The 18,613-nt window shown below is 45.9% G+C and overlaps 1 protein-coding gene across 1 annotated transcript in view; it reads right to left on the bottom strand.

The window, feature by feature from the left end:
• NT5DC3 (5'-nucleotidase domain containing 3) overlaps positions 1–18,613 on the bottom strand; it is a 64,179-nt gene that overhangs the window by 27,359 nt on the left and 18,207 nt on the right. The window contains exons 2-6 of the mRNA XM_043880900.1: positions 13,929–14,113; positions 7,487–7,561; positions 6,964–7,019; positions 1,231–1,321; positions 134–268 (exon numbers count right to left, since the gene is read on the bottom strand). Of these exons, the coding sequence (XP_043736835.1) occupies positions 134–268; positions 1,231–1,321; positions 6,964–7,019; positions 7,487–7,561; positions 13,929–14,113 (542 nt within the window). The remainder of the gene's footprint in view (positions 1–133; positions 269–1,230; positions 1,322–6,963; positions 7,020–7,486; positions 7,562–13,928; positions 14,114–18,613) is intronic.

Genomic DNA, 18,613 nt, shown 5'->3' with positions numbered 1-18,613 from the left:
AAGGTTAAACTGCAAATGAAAGAGGTTCCAGATGAAGGACAATCTCAAACACACAGCCGACAATGGAAGCCACAGATTCTATTACTTCTGAGCTGGAAGAGGTGCAGTGTGTCACCCCCCACGTCTACACGACCTTGACATCTTTGTACAGGTGCACAGGCTCGTAGTCGATGTTGTTCTTCAGGAAGTGCTCGTTCACACAGGACAGCAGGGTCATCTCAGGCAGGGAGAAGATGTCCATGAACTGCTTCATGGTGTTTCCAGAACTCTGCAGGCAGGGAGGGAGGCTTTAGCAAGGGAGCCAACGCCACAGCAGGCTTTACATCCACCAGGGGATCCTGGTCATCATCGGGCTCCCTCCCCACAAGGAAAGAAAAATTCTAATAAAAAAGTAAAAAAAGTTCACCCTGTTTCCTGTCCTTCATGGCAGGGCTGACGTCTCACTCTAAGTGCAAACGAGCTTTCCAAGGAAATGCCCTGACTTCCCCTTGAAAGTCTGGCCAGCCTTCCCTTTCTGTTCTCCTTTGGGTTCCATCCAATTTTCAGCTCACACTCTTTCATCACACACAGAGGAAAGGCAGTAAATTGATTTTTGCCCGTGTGAATGACATAAAAAGCCACTAACTCTCCTGAATTTGAGCCATCACTCCCACCCCCTCAAAAGCCCACGTGGGAGCTTGGAAAAGAGCCTTTCCCTGAATACTTGCGATTTATAAGACTAAGTTTACCAGGTGACTAGGCATCTTCCTTGCATTTTGCTAACACAACTAAGAGACTGCATCTAACAAAACAAGAAGCAAAAATTCTAAGGGCAAAGAGGACCACGAAAGTTAGAAAGGCAGAGGTCTCCCTTAGGCACAGAGCAGTGTGCTGTCCTGCTCTTAATCTTAGAGGAGGCGACAGTTGCTACAATGACAACCCCACTGACTCCTCCAAAAAGTAGGGACACGCCTGGGAAGGTGGTGGCAAATGGGGGAGGGCTACAAGGAAGGTGTAAGGAGCCTTCATCAGGTAGGGAGGAAGGGCCGAGAAAGGAGAATCATGAAAGAACCCAGGAGAGACTTGAACATACTCACCTCTCTCAAATTGAGGGTCTCTCAAAACACAACCCCAATTGCCTTCTTGATTCCTTGTGAGCAGAGAGTCTAGTAGTTTAAGATCCTAAAGCTACCAGGCCACATTTCGTAAAGGAAAAAGAGAGGCCACTTTAAATAAATAAGTTCTCATTACCTTCCCATAAAAGTCGCTCATCTGTTCCAAAGGCACGTGGGAGCCCTCGTACATTTCAATGACCTCCTCATCGGGGACCACGCTGAGGCCTCTGGGAAAATCACAGGCAGGGCAGTTAGCATCAGTTAGAGACGGCAGTGATGTTCAGACCTCCAGTGACTGCTGAAATTTTTCAGCTGAGGTGCAAGACGCTATTGTCACAGGAAGCAGGAGGCGATGCCACTGGTAACTGCTACAAATAACAGGCAAGCTGCTGCTACTATTACCACCACCATCATCGTGCTGGTGGTGAGAGCAGGGAAGACAGTAGCTGACACCACGTGGCACCTACTGGGTGCCAGAAATGAATTTCACACAGTCATTCACTTCATTCTCAGCAGACTCAGGAGTGAGGCACTGTTATTCTTCCCATTCTCCAGCAGAAGCCACCAAAGCACAGAAGGTCACAGATCCTGCTCAAGGTCACCAAAGTGAAAGTGGTGGGTCAGGACTGGCTCCTGGGCTCTGCGACCACCACGTCACACTGCCTCCTTTAACAAGGCACACAGTCTCCTAGTGACTCGCTTTGGGTGGGTTTTGTTCTTTTTTATTATTATTATTATTATTAATGTTTTTACTACGTTAGGGAGAGAGGCTGGTCTATCCCCACCACTCTCCTGCCCTCTGATGCTCTACCCTAAGAAGATCAGTGCCGACGCAGAGTCCGGCACCAGGCTCAGGTGGACCAACCCCCACGTCAGGATGCCGGACACCACCTCCAGCAGAAATGATCCCAAATGCTGTATCACAGTGAGGCCAGGTTCCCCACCGGTAAAAACAGAGGGAACACGCCCCACCTGCCTGCTTCTGGGGGCTGCAGCAGAATCTGTAAATGCATCCAGCTCCTCCGAACACAGGGAACAAACACTGGAGTGTGAGCGGCCCAGATGCCACCCCTGCCTCTGGCGCCTGTGTGTGAGCAGGTGCTTTCACCTGCAACTTAATGGTCTCAGACTTCCTCTCCCGGAATCGCCTCCAGAGCCCCGTGAAGGGAAATGTCTGTCCCCCACCCCCTTCTCGAGAGGAGAAGGCACCCGACAAACAGACTCCAGTGGTGAGGAAACCGCAGAATGAATGATGGCAACACCATGCTGTGCTACAATTCAGCTCGAATTTCAGTTCCTCACGCAGCTTCTCACACAAAACCACTCAGTCAGTATTAAAGTACATACAAAACATAATTCATATTTGACATGCAACTTTAATGAAAACATCATCTCAGCCTCTTTCCTCCATTCTCCACTCCTGTCTTACTTTTAAAAATATCCAAGGGGAGTCACTGGTATTTTGCCTCCAATCTTGATTAACTTGAAACAACTACTGGCCTTTGAAAACAAAAAAGCACTGTGCTTCCCTTCCCTCTTTGCTCCAGAAATCAGATAAGACACTGGGACTACACCAGCTTCTTCTAGACAGTGACCTTGGAAAACCACTCTGGCTAAAGCAGCAGCAGTAAGCAGTACACGCCCTGAAGGATCTAACACCTAGAAAGAGACTCAACACAGTAAACAGGAACTCTGCCAGGTGAATTACCTTCCTTTCCCCACACCAGGACCGCACTTCCAGTCCTCCAGCAGCACTGCCGCCTCCAGGACACATTTCCAGGCGTGTGGCCACACAAGCCACATCTCTAAGGTCCACATAACCAGCTACCAGCTCAAAAGATGCAATGAACTCAGTAGGTCACAGTCAGCTGGATTCTGCTGCAGGCGGTGCCCACAACAGACAGACCTGCTGGAGCCGGGCTCAGAGGGACAGTCAACTGCACCTGAGCGTGGCCTACACCAAAGCTGAAGTCACAATGAAAATTACTTTACACACCATGAAAATTACTTTACACACCCTGTGTGTTTATGAGAAATAACGGGTAGGAGCGCAGATCTGAACGAGCCTACCCTGGGTTCAAATCCCAGCTCCCTCAGCTGCTGAGGGATTACCTGGACAAGGAACAAGTAATTTAACCTCTTTGGGTCTTAGTGTCATTTTTTAAATGAGTGGCAAAACCAGTACCCACTTCCTGGTGCTGCTGAGAAGATTAAATGAGTTGCTATAAAGAAAACGGCAGCCAGTACATGGGAAGCGCCATCCAAGTTCTGCGCTATGGCTATGATGGGAACAACCCTAGCTTTTCACCAGATTCCTAAAGAGAACTTGAAATTCGGGTGCTGAACAGGCCTGTGGAGGGAAGTCAGTCTCCCCCTCGGCCCCGCAGTGCTCACTTGCACAGCCCACACGTGACCTGAAAGCCACCCAATGAAGGGGGATGCAAGGGCATGGGGCTCAGAGGGGAGAGAGGCTGAGGTGTGCACCTTCCCTTCCATTTACTCACTCATTACCCCTTTAGAGGGGAGAGAGGAGGAAAGGGACATTTTCCCAGGGGCTGCTAGTGGTAAAGAACCCACCTGCCGATGCAGGAGCTGTAAGAAACCCAGGTTTGATTCCTGGGTCGGGAAGATCCCCTGGAGGAGGAAATGGCAACCCACTCCAGTATCCTTGCCTGGAGAATCCCATGGACAGAGGAGTCTGGCAGGCTACAGTGCACAGGGTCACAAAGGGTCAGACATGACTGAAGCAACTCAGCACGCATGCTGTCCCAAGCCTGCTCTAGTCCAAACAACCAGCCGCCCTGAGGTGGGTGTTGGAATCGTGCCCATTTTAGAGAGCAATAAACCAAGGCTTTGAAACAGACGGTAAAGAACTGGCTCGGGGTCACACACAGGTGAGCAGCGGGGCTGGGGTTCACACTCAGGAAGTGTGACTCCGGAGTCACACACGCACCCCCCTGCCTCGGCCGCCACACCCCTCTCAGCACTGAGGCCCAGCCATCTTTCCAGGATCTCAACCTGAGCACTCCTTCCCCTTTAAATGCCTCAGTGGCTCCTCCGACCCAGCCCAATCCATACCCCTAATGTAACAGACAATTCATCTGGAGAAGAAGGAACAAGGTAATTAGGAGCCACAGGATGGCGTGGCCCAGAAGAGAGGAGAGAAAGACCAAGTCAAGCTGAGAGGGTGAGGAGAGGCCGTGCCGCCTGTCAGCCATGCAGAAGGACGAGTGAGATTTCAAGAAGCAGAGAGGAAGGAAAACCGCCTCCTGGAAGAATGCCAGCCTGCACAGGTGCAGAGCAGGGAAAAGGAGAACTCAGAGGGAAGGTATTTACCTGCTGTTTGCACAAATCTGGCGTCCACTCCCTCTGAGACTGGCTGAAACTGTTAGAAAGAAAAACTCCCTTTCTCCACTTGGCCTGGAGCGGAGGGTGGAAGCCTGGTACTGCCAGGGATCACCACGCGGAGGGGCCTGCTCTGAGCAAACCCAGGCAGGAGGAGCGTCAAGAAACAGAAAGAGCACTGACAACAACCATTTGGGCCTCTGGAGCCAGCTACACCTGCAACCAGATCTGTCCCTGGACTACACCACTAGTGAGTCCAAACTGGGTTTTTGTTTAAGCCAGCTTGAGTTGTGTCTCAGCCACTAGCGACCAAGAGTTTTAACCAATCGAGGAAGTGAAAGAGCTGTGTATGGAAGAGGAGAAAGCTAAGGGGTTTAGAGAAGGTTGATGGAATATTTAAGAGATCTGGGCTCTATTCCTTAGACAATGGGGAGCCATCCAGGATTTAGAAGAGAGAAGGGGGCTGTTGAAGGCAATGCTTTAGGTAAATCAGTCTAGCAAAACGTCCAATCTGGGGGCTGTGCTGCAAAAAACCGCAGGAGCCCAGGAGAGAAGGGGTAAGTGTCTATGAGTCCAAGAGTGGATGGCAGAAACAGAGATGGAAGGACAGATTCGAAAGATCTGCTGAAGACTGCCAGTTAACTCTCAGACATTCAGAAATGCTGCACATGGGCCAAGAGCACTGTCAGGAGCCAGACTATCTGGGTCTGAATTCTACTTCTGTGTGGCCTTGGGCAAGTTACTTATTAACATCTTTGGGACCAACAGCAGTACCTACCTTATAAGATTATTTTGAGGATCAAATGAGTTAACTCAAAACCCTTACGGCAGTATCTGTTGCACTGCAAAACTCAACACTGTTGAGTTGCTATTTATTATTACTACTACTATTATTATTTGCCTCATCACCACCACCTCTTCTCCCTCTTGAAACACCACTAAAATGACAGTAAAAGAATAAACTGCTCAAAAGGTCAAAGGAAATGAGAGCAGAGACATCAGCACATCAGACATTTCAACGTGTTTTTGGAAAAGCTGGTGAAAGGAGGCCCCTGACTTAACAACACTGAGAACAGAGCCTGCAGGGGGACCCCAAAGACAGGAACTGATGAACCAGCACAGACCCCCCAGAAAGACCCAGCCATACGAGGCACCAGGAAGCTACCGCAGGATATGCTCCAGCAAAATGAGGTAGTATAGTCAGAAAGAGGAAGAGATGAGAGCCAGGAAACAGAGAAAGTAGCAAATTGAAGTCCCTGGATGAGCAATCAGAGCAGATCAGAGTAGGAGGCGGTAGTCAAAAAAAAAAAAGTGAGAGATTATGTAAAACATTTGAGTTGTGGGGAAATAAATGCCTGCTTGATATCTGTGAAGGAACATTTAGGAAAAAAAACTAGATAGCTACATAGGAAACTAAGCAAATAAAAACTGAGATGATTATTAAACCGAGGAAAAACCAAATGCTGCACAAGAAAGAAAACAATGCACTACTTGCTTAAGAATGAACATGACCTGTGGAATCATGATGCAAAGAAGATGGTGAAGCAACCAGAGAGGGATCTTAGTGAGGTTAGGAAAATGAGGCTGGGGATGGGGCTGCATGTGTGGGAGGGCCAAGTCCTCAGTCCTCACAGCAGGGACAATGTCCAGAATTAATAAATTAGGGAACAGAAGTATGAGCACATTACTTAGGAACAGAAAGAAAATACCAAATACTTATACATATGGTAAAGAACCTGCCTTCAATGTGGGAATCCTGGGTTTGATCCCTGGGTTGGGAAGATCCCCTGGAGAAGGGAAAGGCTACCCACTCCAGTATTCTTGCCTGGAGAATCCCACGGACAGAGGGAGCCTGGTGGGCTACAGTACATGGGGTCACAAACACTCGGACACGACTGAGTGACTAACACTTTCACTTTCACATACCTATATATACACACGCACACAAACCACAGTCCTCAACAGCATCCCCAAATTCGAGAATTAGAAAAGGCAAAACCCTTTATTTCAGTTACGAAGATCTCCCACTGAGCTCAGTACTTCTACTAATTCTAATAAACAGGAGGAAAAGAGACAATGTCCAAACTACTCAACTATCATGTTGGGGACGACCTGCCCTGCCCCATCCTTCCCCACCTCCTCTGCAGGACCCTCACTGAGAGGGCCACCATCGCCTCTGGAGAGCTCGCCCTCCCCAGAGTCCTCCGAAGGGGCCCCTAATGGCCTGAGCATATGGCCATCCTAGCCCAGGTCACTGTGGACTGCACTCACTGGTTTCCTTGTGTGGCTTCCCACCTACGCTCCAAGCCCCTTGAGGACATACTCACAAGCCAAACCATTAGCATCTAACATGGCTGTGGCCCGATCAATGTTCCTGAATGACGCAGGGAGCGGGTAAATGAATGAATGCTTTACAGATACACACTGCAGGGTCCCAACACTGAACAGTCAGGGAGTCTTGAAAGCCAAAGCAATTTGGTTACTTGAGGGGGAGGGGATTAAATTTACCTCCTCTTACTCTTACCTGTAGACGGTTCCCAACTGGATATAATGAAAAGCATCAATCTTCATCAAGACAGCCTTCAAAAACACAAGCACACACACAGGTAAATTAACACACCACAAATTGCATACTTAATGAAAGTTCCAGGTGTCATTGTGAATCCTATCAACATTAAGTTGTCGTACACAAAGAAACACACTGTATGTTTTTGAAAGGTTTGCTTGCTAATTAAAGCACTGTGCAGCCCATTTAAGGAAATGATCTGTCTGCAAAAAAAAAAGATATGACAACCAGCTCCTCCTCAAAACATCGAAAATGACTATTTGGATATAAGTAGTATTGCCCAGTGGCTAAATGCATTCAGGCTCTTCCAATATACAGTCTCCTGAGAAAGACTTCATCCCAAAGTGTTTTGGATAATTTAGTTCTGCAGCCCCAGAGAATATAATATCAAATCAATTTATGCATTCAGCAAAGAAAAGCACCAAGAATACATTTTATTCCTGATGTGCTAAACTTAGAAAAACGTAAGAATCACACCTACCCGCTGCACGTCATAATGCAGTCCACGAATTGCAAAGTCTGGGTCATACTCATACTTCCTGATTTCCACGGGATACTAAGAAGGAAGAGAGGAACTGGTTTTAGCTAACGACGTACATAGTAAGGTCAAGGTCAAGACAGCATCCACACTTGGTCTTTGTTCAGAGGCTGAGGCGGCTGGTGCACCTGAGTAGGAAGCTGTGGTCAGAAGAGACGGACCGCAGCTTGCCTCCTGCTTCAGGCCAAGCGCCTCCAGGCCACAGAGCCCTCTCCCCTTTATCTGCCCACACACGGAGAAGGCCTCAGCCCCCCAACCTCCCAGGCCTTCCCTGTTCTCACCTCAGCTGCAGGAATGCCTTAGCCTTCCTCCCCCTGGGGCCAGAGACACCCTGTCCCAGCACATGGTTCCCTGCTGTGGCTCCATTGCCGGTTCAGAACAATGGCCTGGCTCCCCTGCTATTTGCTAGTCATAAAGCTGTCCCTCCTAGTGCACAAAAATCCCAGCCCCTTCTTTATCCACTACTTTCCTCTCTCCCCAGATCTCAGAAGTAGAATCCCAGTGACCCCACTGGTAGCAGGCCCCACCGTGCCCATTTGACAGAAGGGACCTCAGAGGCTTCGGATGAGACGACCTGGCCCAGGCCGCACAGCAGGGGTGTGGAGGGGCATGGGGTCAGGGTCTCCCCGCTGCCCCTGCGCTCAGAGTGTGGACCTACCAGCCAGAATATCCACTCCTGCGTCCAGGGAGGCTGTGTCCCACGACCTCCCAGTCATGATGGAATCTGCTCATGTAAAGGCCGAGGCCACCATCAGCCAGCACGCAGCCCCCCTGCGTGACTGCACTGCCATCTCCTCGTGAGCAGCCAAGGTCACGCGTGTGTGAGAACGCCTCCTGGAATCACCAGGCTGACCCACACGCAGGGAGTAATTCCAGCCAAGCTGCACGAAGCGCTGAGTCAAATGTCACATTTGGGCTCATTTATCTAACACCCTTCACGTGTGCCAAGAAATCACTCAATGCTATTTATTTCCACTCCTGGGCGTTTCCAAGAATCCTGCACACCGTGCATGGTCCTTCATTTTTACTAACACATTTCACACACACAGACACACATACACGGAAACTCTGGTTGGGAACACCCTTAACAGTAACATCTAGTCGAGGAAGTCAAAGACGCTCCCATCAGCCAGGAAGTGACACGTCTCTCCAATGACCTACAGCTAGATTTTCTGGACTTATATAGCTTAGAAAGTGATCACCAGCCAGAAAAACATGACTCACCCAACGTGTCATGAAAATGACTGGTGTCCCTGACAGCAGAAGAACTATAAACAATAAAAGACCTTTACTTGAGGTTTTATTAAAAATCTTCTGATTTGAGCATCGTCTGGGTTTCCTTCAGTCCCTGGATTTGTTTTCATTCTGAGTGCAATCTGGACAGGCTAGCGTCTGCAGGCAGAGATCAAAGTTTCCCCTTAGACTGCTACAGAACTGTCCTTTAGAGCTTTAAGTAAAGTTAACACTAAAATGCTGCAGAGAAACGTGGGAATTCCATGTGCATAATTCCTAAATTCTGCAGCCGGTCCACATGCCCCCTCCTGGATAATCAATCACGGAGCTCTGGACAGAGCTGCGAACCTCCACATTACAACACTGCCTGTGAGTTATAAATATGATACGTCTGCTTTTCAGAGGTCTCAGTTTGATATGTAAAGTAACCTGAATTATGAGTCTAGTTAGAAGAGAGTAAAAGTGTATAGAAATAAAGTTCTCCAAAATCCACACAGAACATGAAGCCAGGACAGAACAACCTGCATCATGATACTCTCTTAACAGGTGGAATTCAATGAGTATGTCAAGTGTTCACAGAGCACGTACTTTGTGCCAAGGCCTGGGAATGCAGTCGTGAACAAAACTGACACCATCAGGACTACTTCCCTTGCGGTCCAATGGGCAAGACTCTGAGCTTCTGCTGCAAAGGGCATGGGTTCGATCCCTGGTCAGGGAACTAAGATCCTGTATGCTGTGCGGCATAGCCAAAAAAACTAAAACAACAACATCAAAAAAAAAAAAACCTGACACCATCTCTGCCCCTAAGAAGTTTCCATCCTATGGTGGGCAGGCAAAACAAATCAACACTTGTACAGAGCTTCAGAGTGGTAAGTACTGCAGAAAGAATGCACTAAAAGGGTTTGGAAATCTGGGGGGGAGAAAAAAACTAAAGAGCAAGGCTTCAGGCTACCTGGAGCCAGGCAGCATGTTCCACCAGAGGAACTGGCAAGCACAGAGGCCCAAAGGTAGGAGCGTGTGTGGCGGTTCAAGGAGTAGCCAGGTGGCGGGTGTGGGAGGAGCGCAGTGAGGGCGGGCGGGAGGAGGCGAGGTGGGTGAGGAAGCCGGGGGTCCAGGAGCACTTCAGTGTCACTCCACGTGTGATGGGAAGGCTCGAGGAGATTCTGAGTCCAAAAGTCAGGTGACTAGTGCTTAAAGGTTCACTCTTGCTGCGGAAAGGAGGACAGACGAAGGGGCAAGAATGGAAGCAAGGGGCCTAGCCTAAGGCTACCGCACCATCGGGTGGGAGGTGATGGTGGCCTGGACCAGGGTTGAGGCAGCGTGGGAGGTGAGAAGTGGATGGAGGCAGGATATGTTTCAGTTGAATATCTTCTGAATGAGTGAAAAGAGAGCTCACAGCTGCAGAGACTGACTTCCTCTCACACAGCGCGGCACCCGAAGGGAGATTAAGACTCACCCCTGCTTCGGAAAGATCCCACGTGCCATGGAGCCACTAGACGCGGGAGCCACAACTACTGAAGCCCGCACCCTAGCGTCTGTGCTCCACAACAAGAGAAGTCACCGCAATGGAAAGCCTGCGTACCACAACGAAGAGCAGCCCCCACCCCGCTCACCGCAGTGAGAGACAGCCTGCATGCAGCAATGAAGACCCACCACAGCCGAAAAAATAAATCCATCTTTTAAAAAAAAGCTCCCACTCTCTTTTAACAAAAGAAGAGAGAATGGATAATTATGAAGAGGCTGGAACATTTACATCTGCTTTTAGGGAAGATGCTAAATTGCAAACTTGCTGCTCTATTACTGTGCATCTCAAAAGCAGATGTCTCTCATCTTCTCAAGTACTTTTAGTCTTTGGCAGAAAAAAAAAATGGAACCAAACTCAGTACTTCCAACAGCATCGTGGAAGAATCATTTTCAGATCCAAAACCAGAAAAAAATTTGCATAAGCATAATTGCCTCTATTAATATGTCTGATATAATTAGTGTTAGGACATACTTCTTTTATCAAAGCAACAAACAGACATAATGGGAATGAAATTTCAACTATCTTAAATCAAGAAGCTTTTCTAATCAGAATGAGTATACCTTTCTTTCCCTTATTTCATCTCTCTTTGCCCTCAAATTTCATAAATTTTTAATCCTCATGAATATTTTATTTTCATCTGAACAATAAACCCATAGGATAGAAAGAAAAGGTGTTACTAATCCCACAAGGGGCAATGTGAACAGAAGACAGCATCTGTGCCTTGCAAATAGACAGACTGAAGTTCAAATTCGAGGACGTCCCTGGTGGCCCAGTGGTTAAGACTCCACCTTTCGGGAGGGGGGACTGGGATGGGGAACACATGTAAATCCATGGCTGATTCATGTCCATGTATGGCAAAAACCACTACAGTAAAAAAAAAAATAAATAAATTTACTCACTAAAAAAAAAAAAGACTCCACCCTTCCAATGCAGGGGACACAGATTTGATCCCTGGTTGGGGTACTAAGATTCTACAGGCCATGTGGTTTGGCCAAGAAATAAAAAATAAATAAATAATTTTTTTTAAAGTTCAAATTCTGGTTCTGCCTTCTTTCTTGTCTTGTGGCTTTGAACTACTAGCTGAACTCGGTAAGTCTCACCTTGCTCAACTGTAAAACAGAGACACTCACTATCTGCAGGGCTGTCACGCAGATTAGCAATAACAGTAGTAACAGCTAATAACAGTAGCAATAGCTAACCTTTATTGAGTGTTTTCTATGTGCCAGGCACTTCACATAAATCAACTCCTTTAATTATGACAATAACATTGTGAGCAAAGTACTACTGCTGTGCCCATTTCACAGAGGACAATACTGAGGCCCAGAAGCACTAAGTCTGTTACTCAAGATTACCTAAAGGATAAAGCCTGTGCTTTCAGCACCCAGCAGACAGTGAACAGACGGTGCTGTCAGCATAATGACTTCCGTTTTATAAGTAATATCACAGCAATGATATTTTATTTTTTAAATAAGTTTTATAAGTAATGTCACAGCAAACACTGCAGACGACCTGGAATTCAAACACCAGCTGCAATGCAAGACCCCTTCGGCTCGCTCTCCAGCAGGGTGGTGGGGCAGACCGGCAGACAGGAGAGCAGGGGCAGGACCACCTCACGCTTAACCTACTGCCATCCTCAAAGTCAGGGGAGAGGCCCGCAGGTCAGACGGAAGAGAAGGGAGGCTCCTGAACAAATGGAGACATGCCGCTGGGCGGAGAGGAGCTAGAGGAGTTTACCTGATCAAGTGGCAGTAACTACAGAGAGCTTGGTGGCTGAAGGGAGTGTTACTTTGGGCAAGCACCATTCCTGCATTGTGAATAAGGACAGATGAGTTTCTTATTAAACCCACTAACAGCCAAAAGCTGAGAGGAATCAGGAAACATGCTGCATCAAATGGCAAGGACCCAAAACTTCTGGACCCTTTAACTATATTACTGAAGGTCTGCTATCCAGAACCAGGAAGCTGATGGTCACCCCCTGTTCCACACTAGTCAGACCCCACCTGCAGGAACAGCTTCAATTCAGAGCCTCATACTTGAGGGGGATAAACCAGAGCACACAGAAAATGATGAAAAAGACTAGAAAGGAGGCCAAGGGGAACGGCTGGGAAAACCAGGAGTAATCCAACTGGGAAAAGAGCAGACCTGGAGGGCTTAACGGTCCAGTATAACACCCAGCCGGTGACTCAGATAGTCAAGGAGAAAACATTTGTGTTCATGATTTAGGTTTCTAGGCTACTCATGTCCACCCTTGCTCACCCCCAGCCCACCTCTGTGGATAAACTCCTTCCAGACTCCACTGAAATATCACCTTCTCGATTGTTTCCTCAGGCAGGAGGAATTCCTGCAGAGAAATTCCCTCAGGCAGAGAAAACGGTTCAAACCACCCTCCACACAGGTCTCGCTCTCTGTTCAGATGTCTGTAGGGCTCCACCAGGTGGAGGCTCCATAATTTACCTGCCCACAGGACAGACATCTCCACTAGACTCCTGGCTCTCCGAGGGTAGCACCTGGGTCCTACTCGCCTTCATCCTGCCTGCTTCCGTGACAGCTTAGCACAGAAGAGGCACTGAGTAAAGGATGAAGGAATGTGGGAAGGGATAAATGAAGGAAAAAGAAGGTATCAGTGGAAGAATCTCCCCAAGTTCAGAACACCTCTGGGAGTGATGCACTCCAGTCACCTCTCTTGGAATGCTGTGGGGCGTTTTCAAAGGGCACTGGTCAGACGACCTCTGAAGATGCTTTGCGTCCTGGTTCCTGAAATGTACTCCAACTAGACTAGAGAAAACCACGTTCAGTTTAGAGTGTTTCTTTCTTCCTTCTTTATTCTAAGCCCTCAGCAATACTATGCATCAGAAGACATTCAAATATTCCTTATCTAAGAATGCAACCAGGTTCAGTGATGAGGGCAAAATACTGCCCATGATTTGAAGAACTCCTTCTAACCAGAAATTAACAGGCTGCCCCTTCATGAGACTTTGGGAGGACCTATGTCACTTGTTCTGTGGGACAGCATAGTGCGAACGAGCATGGCTGAATCTCCACTAATGAGTAACTTGGGACAGTCTTCTATCAGAGACATCTAAAGATTTTTTTTAAACATACAACTACCTTCCAGGTACAAAGTTTCAGTCAGGCAAGATAAGTAAGTTCTCTATTATATAGCATAGTACCTATAGCTAACAATATTGTATTCTATACTTGAAATTTGCTAAATGGGTGGATCTTAGTTAAGCATTCTTACCACACACACATGCATACACCCAACAATAATAAAGGGAGCAGGAGGAAACTTAGGTAAGTGATGGATAGTTTATGACCTTGATGGTGGTTTCATATACTTATCCCAAAACTCAATGAGCTTTATCTATCTATCTATCTATATATATATACACATGTGTGTATATATATATATATGTAAATATATATAGCTTTTTACATGTCAATCATAACTCAAAAAAGTGTTTTTTTTAAAAGACTATTTTCCAGACAGTCATTTGGAATGGAACCACATCTGCTCATACATTCAGCAACAATTTACTAAGTGACATCTACTGTGCTGGCTGAGGTCGGGTCAGCTCAATCCCCACGGGAGGACGGCGGGGAGACTGGGAGTCCCTGTGGTCTTACCCGGTGTTCGTTGATGAGAAGGTCCCGAGCAGCATTAAATATCAATGTGTGAAGGTGTTTTGAATAAAACACCAAGGTGTAGTCATAATCAAAGCCATAGATTTCAATGTCTGACAGGCTCATCTCATTGTTTGAGAAGATGGCATCTGGATTTAACAAGTTGCTCATAATTGAAGGAACCAGTTCTAGAAGTAAAGGAGGAAAAAAGACATTATACCCCATGATAAATAAAGGTTAGCATGACAAAATGAGTAAACAAAATGAGTGAATTAAAGCACAAGAGTAATTAGCTTTACCTTGAAAACATGATGCTAAGTGGAAGAAGCCAGTCACAAAGAGTCGCATATTGTAGGATTCAATTTAAATGAAATGTCTAAAATAGGCAAACCCCTTGAGACAGAAACTACATTAAATGGTTGCCTAGAACTGGCAGGATGGAGAGAAACAGACTGAATGCTAATGGGCATAGAGTTTCTTTGGGGGGTGATGAAAATGTTTTAAAGTTGATTGTGGTGATGGCTGAACAGTTGTTTTGATGATACTAAAACCCACTGAATGGGAAACTAAGAGAGTGAATTGTATGGTAGGTACACAACATCCTAATGACTGTTATAAAAAATAATTTGCTTCAACATCACAAAAAGATTTTTCTTTATAAAACAACATATGCCAGTTATAGATTTTAGAAGCTAGAGAACCATGTAGATAATTAAGTATCACTCATCATACATCATCCAGAAAAAAAAACTGTATGTATCTGCTACCAATATTGTTCTACGTATATAGTGTACATAGTCGACCTCACATTGTACACACATCTTTGTATTCCACTCTAATATTCCATCATAATGTGTTCTATTGTTACAGAGTTTCTGAGAATATAACTTTAAATCATCATATATGATTGATATATTGCGCCAAATCAGCCTTTTACTCATACACATTTATGACTTTTCCTATTTAAGAAACAAAAGGAAAAAAAAAAAAACTTCACAGTAATAAGTACCTTCAGATGTTCACCTTTGCCTTTCTGGTGATTTCCTCCAGACAGATTATTAGAAATGTAATTAACCCCAGGATATCATCAGGGTACCCTGGATTTAATGTTCGTTTCGAGTTCCTGTTTTAAGCAGTTCTATTTGTAAGGATTGCTATTTCATGACTTCTATCCTTTCTTGAAGGTTTTCCAAAAACTCATCTTATCATACAACTTTCATGAGTTCACCACACCCTTTTAAAAATCCAAGATGCAATATGGGAGATCAGTGATTTTATTTTCCAACATCTTGAAACATTTTGCTATTTTCCCATTGCAGGAATCATTTCACCACTGTGAATACAGGGTGGGAGGTGTGGGTGGGTGTGTACTCAGTCGCTAAGTCATGTCTGACTCTTTGCAACCCCCTGGACTATATGCCAGGCTTCTCTGTCCATGGGATTCTCCAGGCAAGAATACTGGAGTGGGTTGCCACTTCCTTCTCCAGGGGGTCTTCCCAACCCAGGGATTGAACTTGTGTCTGCTACATTGACAGGTGGATTCCTTACAAGTGAGTCATCTGGAAAGCCTATTTCATCATTATTTCTCAATTATTCCCACCCATGATTTTTAATCTGCCTGCCAATGCAGGAGACATGCGTTCGATCCCTGGGATGGGAAGATCCCCTGGAGAAGGAAATGGCAACCCACCCCAGTATTCTAGACTGGAAAATTCCATGGACAGAGGAGCCTGAGGGCCCATCCATGGGGTCACAGCATCAGACACGCCTGAGCAACTGAGTGTGCACATGCACAAGAAAGCAAGAGAATGACATGAACTTGGCCAAGATATTGCAAAAGTAAAAGAAATTATCACTACAACATCACCCTTCAGTTTCCTCATTGCCCCGCCTGAAGTATCGCATCATTTTCAAGAACGTATATCAAAGAAGTCTGAAGATACCATCTTTGCAGTCATTTCCTTAGCTTTCATGAAACACAGTTGAGAATTCACTGTGTGGAATTCTATTTTCCACCCAGAGTGGCAAAAAGCATCCACCTGTCAGAAGAAGGCATCTCACAATTATCAGATGAGTCAGAAGATGAACGCAAAGATACAGAAAGCAACTCTCTAGAGCCTAGTAATGATGGAGAAATTAATCACACAAGTGAAACAGACTATGAGTCTTCAATAACCACATCCCAGATGAAATTTAGGATCAGGGGCTGCATACTATATTTTTAAAGACAAGGAAATATAATATTGTCATCCAGTCATTTCACAAGTAGTCATTTAACACAAAGAACCTCCTCATGCAACATTCTGTGACAAGAACACAGACCATCCCATTTTGCTAAAAGGATATGGGACAGCACTCTCTCACTTTTTATAATGCTTGTGAACCAAAAATTTACCTGAAGCAGTTCATCAATAGACAAATGCTGAAGACAGGTGACTTCATGGAAATAGGTACAAAACCTCCACAAAAACACATGCACACAGAAATAGGTACTAAATCACCACAAAAACACATGCACACAGAAAGTGAACTGTCCACATCTTATGAATGAAATTGAACCGTGTGTATTCTACTACTCTTTACATTAATAAGAACCACCTCTGACTCCATCATAAGAGCTAACAGTTATTAAGGTCTTATTTTTATTAAGATCTTAACCATGTATTAGGGGCTTCCCTGGTAGCTCAGATGACAAGGAATCTGCCTGCAATGCGGGAGACCTGGGTTTGATCTCTGGGTTGGGAAGATTCCTTGGAGAAGGTGATGGCAACCCACTCCAGTATTCTTGCCTGGAGGATCCCACAGATAGAGGCGCCTGGCAGGCTACAGTCCAAGGGATCACAAAGAGTCGGACGTGACTGAGCGACTTTCTTTCTTTTTCTTCTTACCATGTATTACATACTCGGAAGCACTTTGTATCACCTCATTTAATCCTTATGACAACCTTAGCAAGCAAAAGCTCTATCATCCCCATCTGATGTAAGAAAACATTAGAGACACACAGAAATCATACAATTTACTGAAGGACAGACAACCACTAAATGGCAGAGGTAGGATTTGAACCTGGGAAGTCTGGCTTCAGAATCTACACTCTTGATGCTCCTCTGCAAGATTAGGGGAGTCAATAAGCATTTGAGAAGCACGTATTTATGTTCTAAATAAAATGGAATCAATCTTTCTTCATTTTAATGCTTACTATAGAGTCTACAGTGTTCCCTCCTCCCCTCTGCTCACTTTTTTCTCACATTATCCACTTCTAAAGAGCCACCTGAAATATCCAAGAAGTATTACTTTAACAGGGTGACAGCTCTAATTAGGGGACCATATGAGCCACAATGACATATTCTGAGCATTTCAGAAGGCTCCTTACACCTGTGGGGTTGGATCCCATTGAGAACCTAACAGAAGCCATGGAATTCTCTCCCCACAGAAAAACACAAACCTTATGGAAAACTTCAGGGAGCTTGACTCCGAAGCCTATTCATGGTCACCAAGTAAGATGCCACATTACACTAACTTTAAAACCAAGCCTTCACATCCCCACACAGCATATCCAGGCCAAAGACAGCAAATGAAGGAATGAACAAAAGAATGAATTTCTCTCCCATTGATAACCTAGACATGACTGAGTCTACTGAAAATCAAGCAGTCAAGATTCACCAATGATTCCATTTCTTCATTAGATTCTTTTGCCAAAAATCAATGAGATAATAACCTTGGTCTTGTTTTTCTTTTCTACAAATAAGATTCATCTGAAGATAGGAAACACATTTTAAGAATCTTGAAGGCAGACAGTTCACAGGAACTAGTCCTGAGGAAGGGAGAAGCCAGTGGCTCTTTAGCATCCAACGTCGAAGAGCATCTGGCCTCACATTATCAACAGGTCACTGCCCAGGATGTCACTTTCCAAATAGGACCACATAGCACTGTCCGAACGAAGTAAGTGAAGAGGGATCACTTACAGAATGACCAGAAGCTCCTCTTTCACAAATGACCTTTCCAAGGGAAGTTCTCACAGCCTGCTGCCATTAGAAGTTTCCATTTAGACCTGGTGCTGGCAGGAAAATCTCTCTCCCTTTCTGCTACCTGAGAAGAGTATGTGAGGCCCTCAAGGAAACACGACTATGCTGGAACACGGTTCTGACAGTCAGCACATCTCCAGGGGCTGCCCAGGAATGAATTCTCCACTGTCGGGAAAGCCCGCGGTGTATCCATCACATGAACATCACCAGAAAGCGTGCGTGTTTAATTAGTCATCACTTGAAATAAACACCAGGAACATCAGCAGCTTAAAAGGAGCTCAACACCCCATGCAACCACTTCAAGAAAGTGCTAAGAATTAATGTAAGTCATTACAAGGCAAAAGAAAAGAACACCAACCACTCAGACAGAGAGAAACGATCTGTCTAAACTGTGGACTCCAAATATAAACAGAAGGGCCTTTGACTAGTCAGTTATGTACTTGCCCAAAGCAGAGACAAGAGTGGGTACAAATTTAGAGAGCAAATTCCTTTTGCACTCAATGGATGATGACACAATGAGGACAAAGACATGGAGAGACAGTTCTGTCACTCTGCCCAAAGCTCCAACCATAGCTGGGTTCCCAGGGAGCCACCCTGAGCCAGGAGGTGACCGCCTTTCCCCAGGCAGGGCGGCAAGCTGGGCACCCCCTGCAGACTCACAGGTAC

The sequence above is a fragment of the Cervus elaphus genome, chromosome 22 (genome assembly GCF_910594005.1).
Source record: "Cervus elaphus chromosome 22, mCerEla1.1, whole genome shotgun sequence".
Classification (NCBI taxonomy): domain Eukaryota; kingdom Metazoa; phylum Chordata; class Mammalia; order Artiodactyla; family Cervidae; genus Cervus; species Cervus elaphus.
This window is presented reverse-complemented; position numbering and strand designations above follow the sequence as displayed.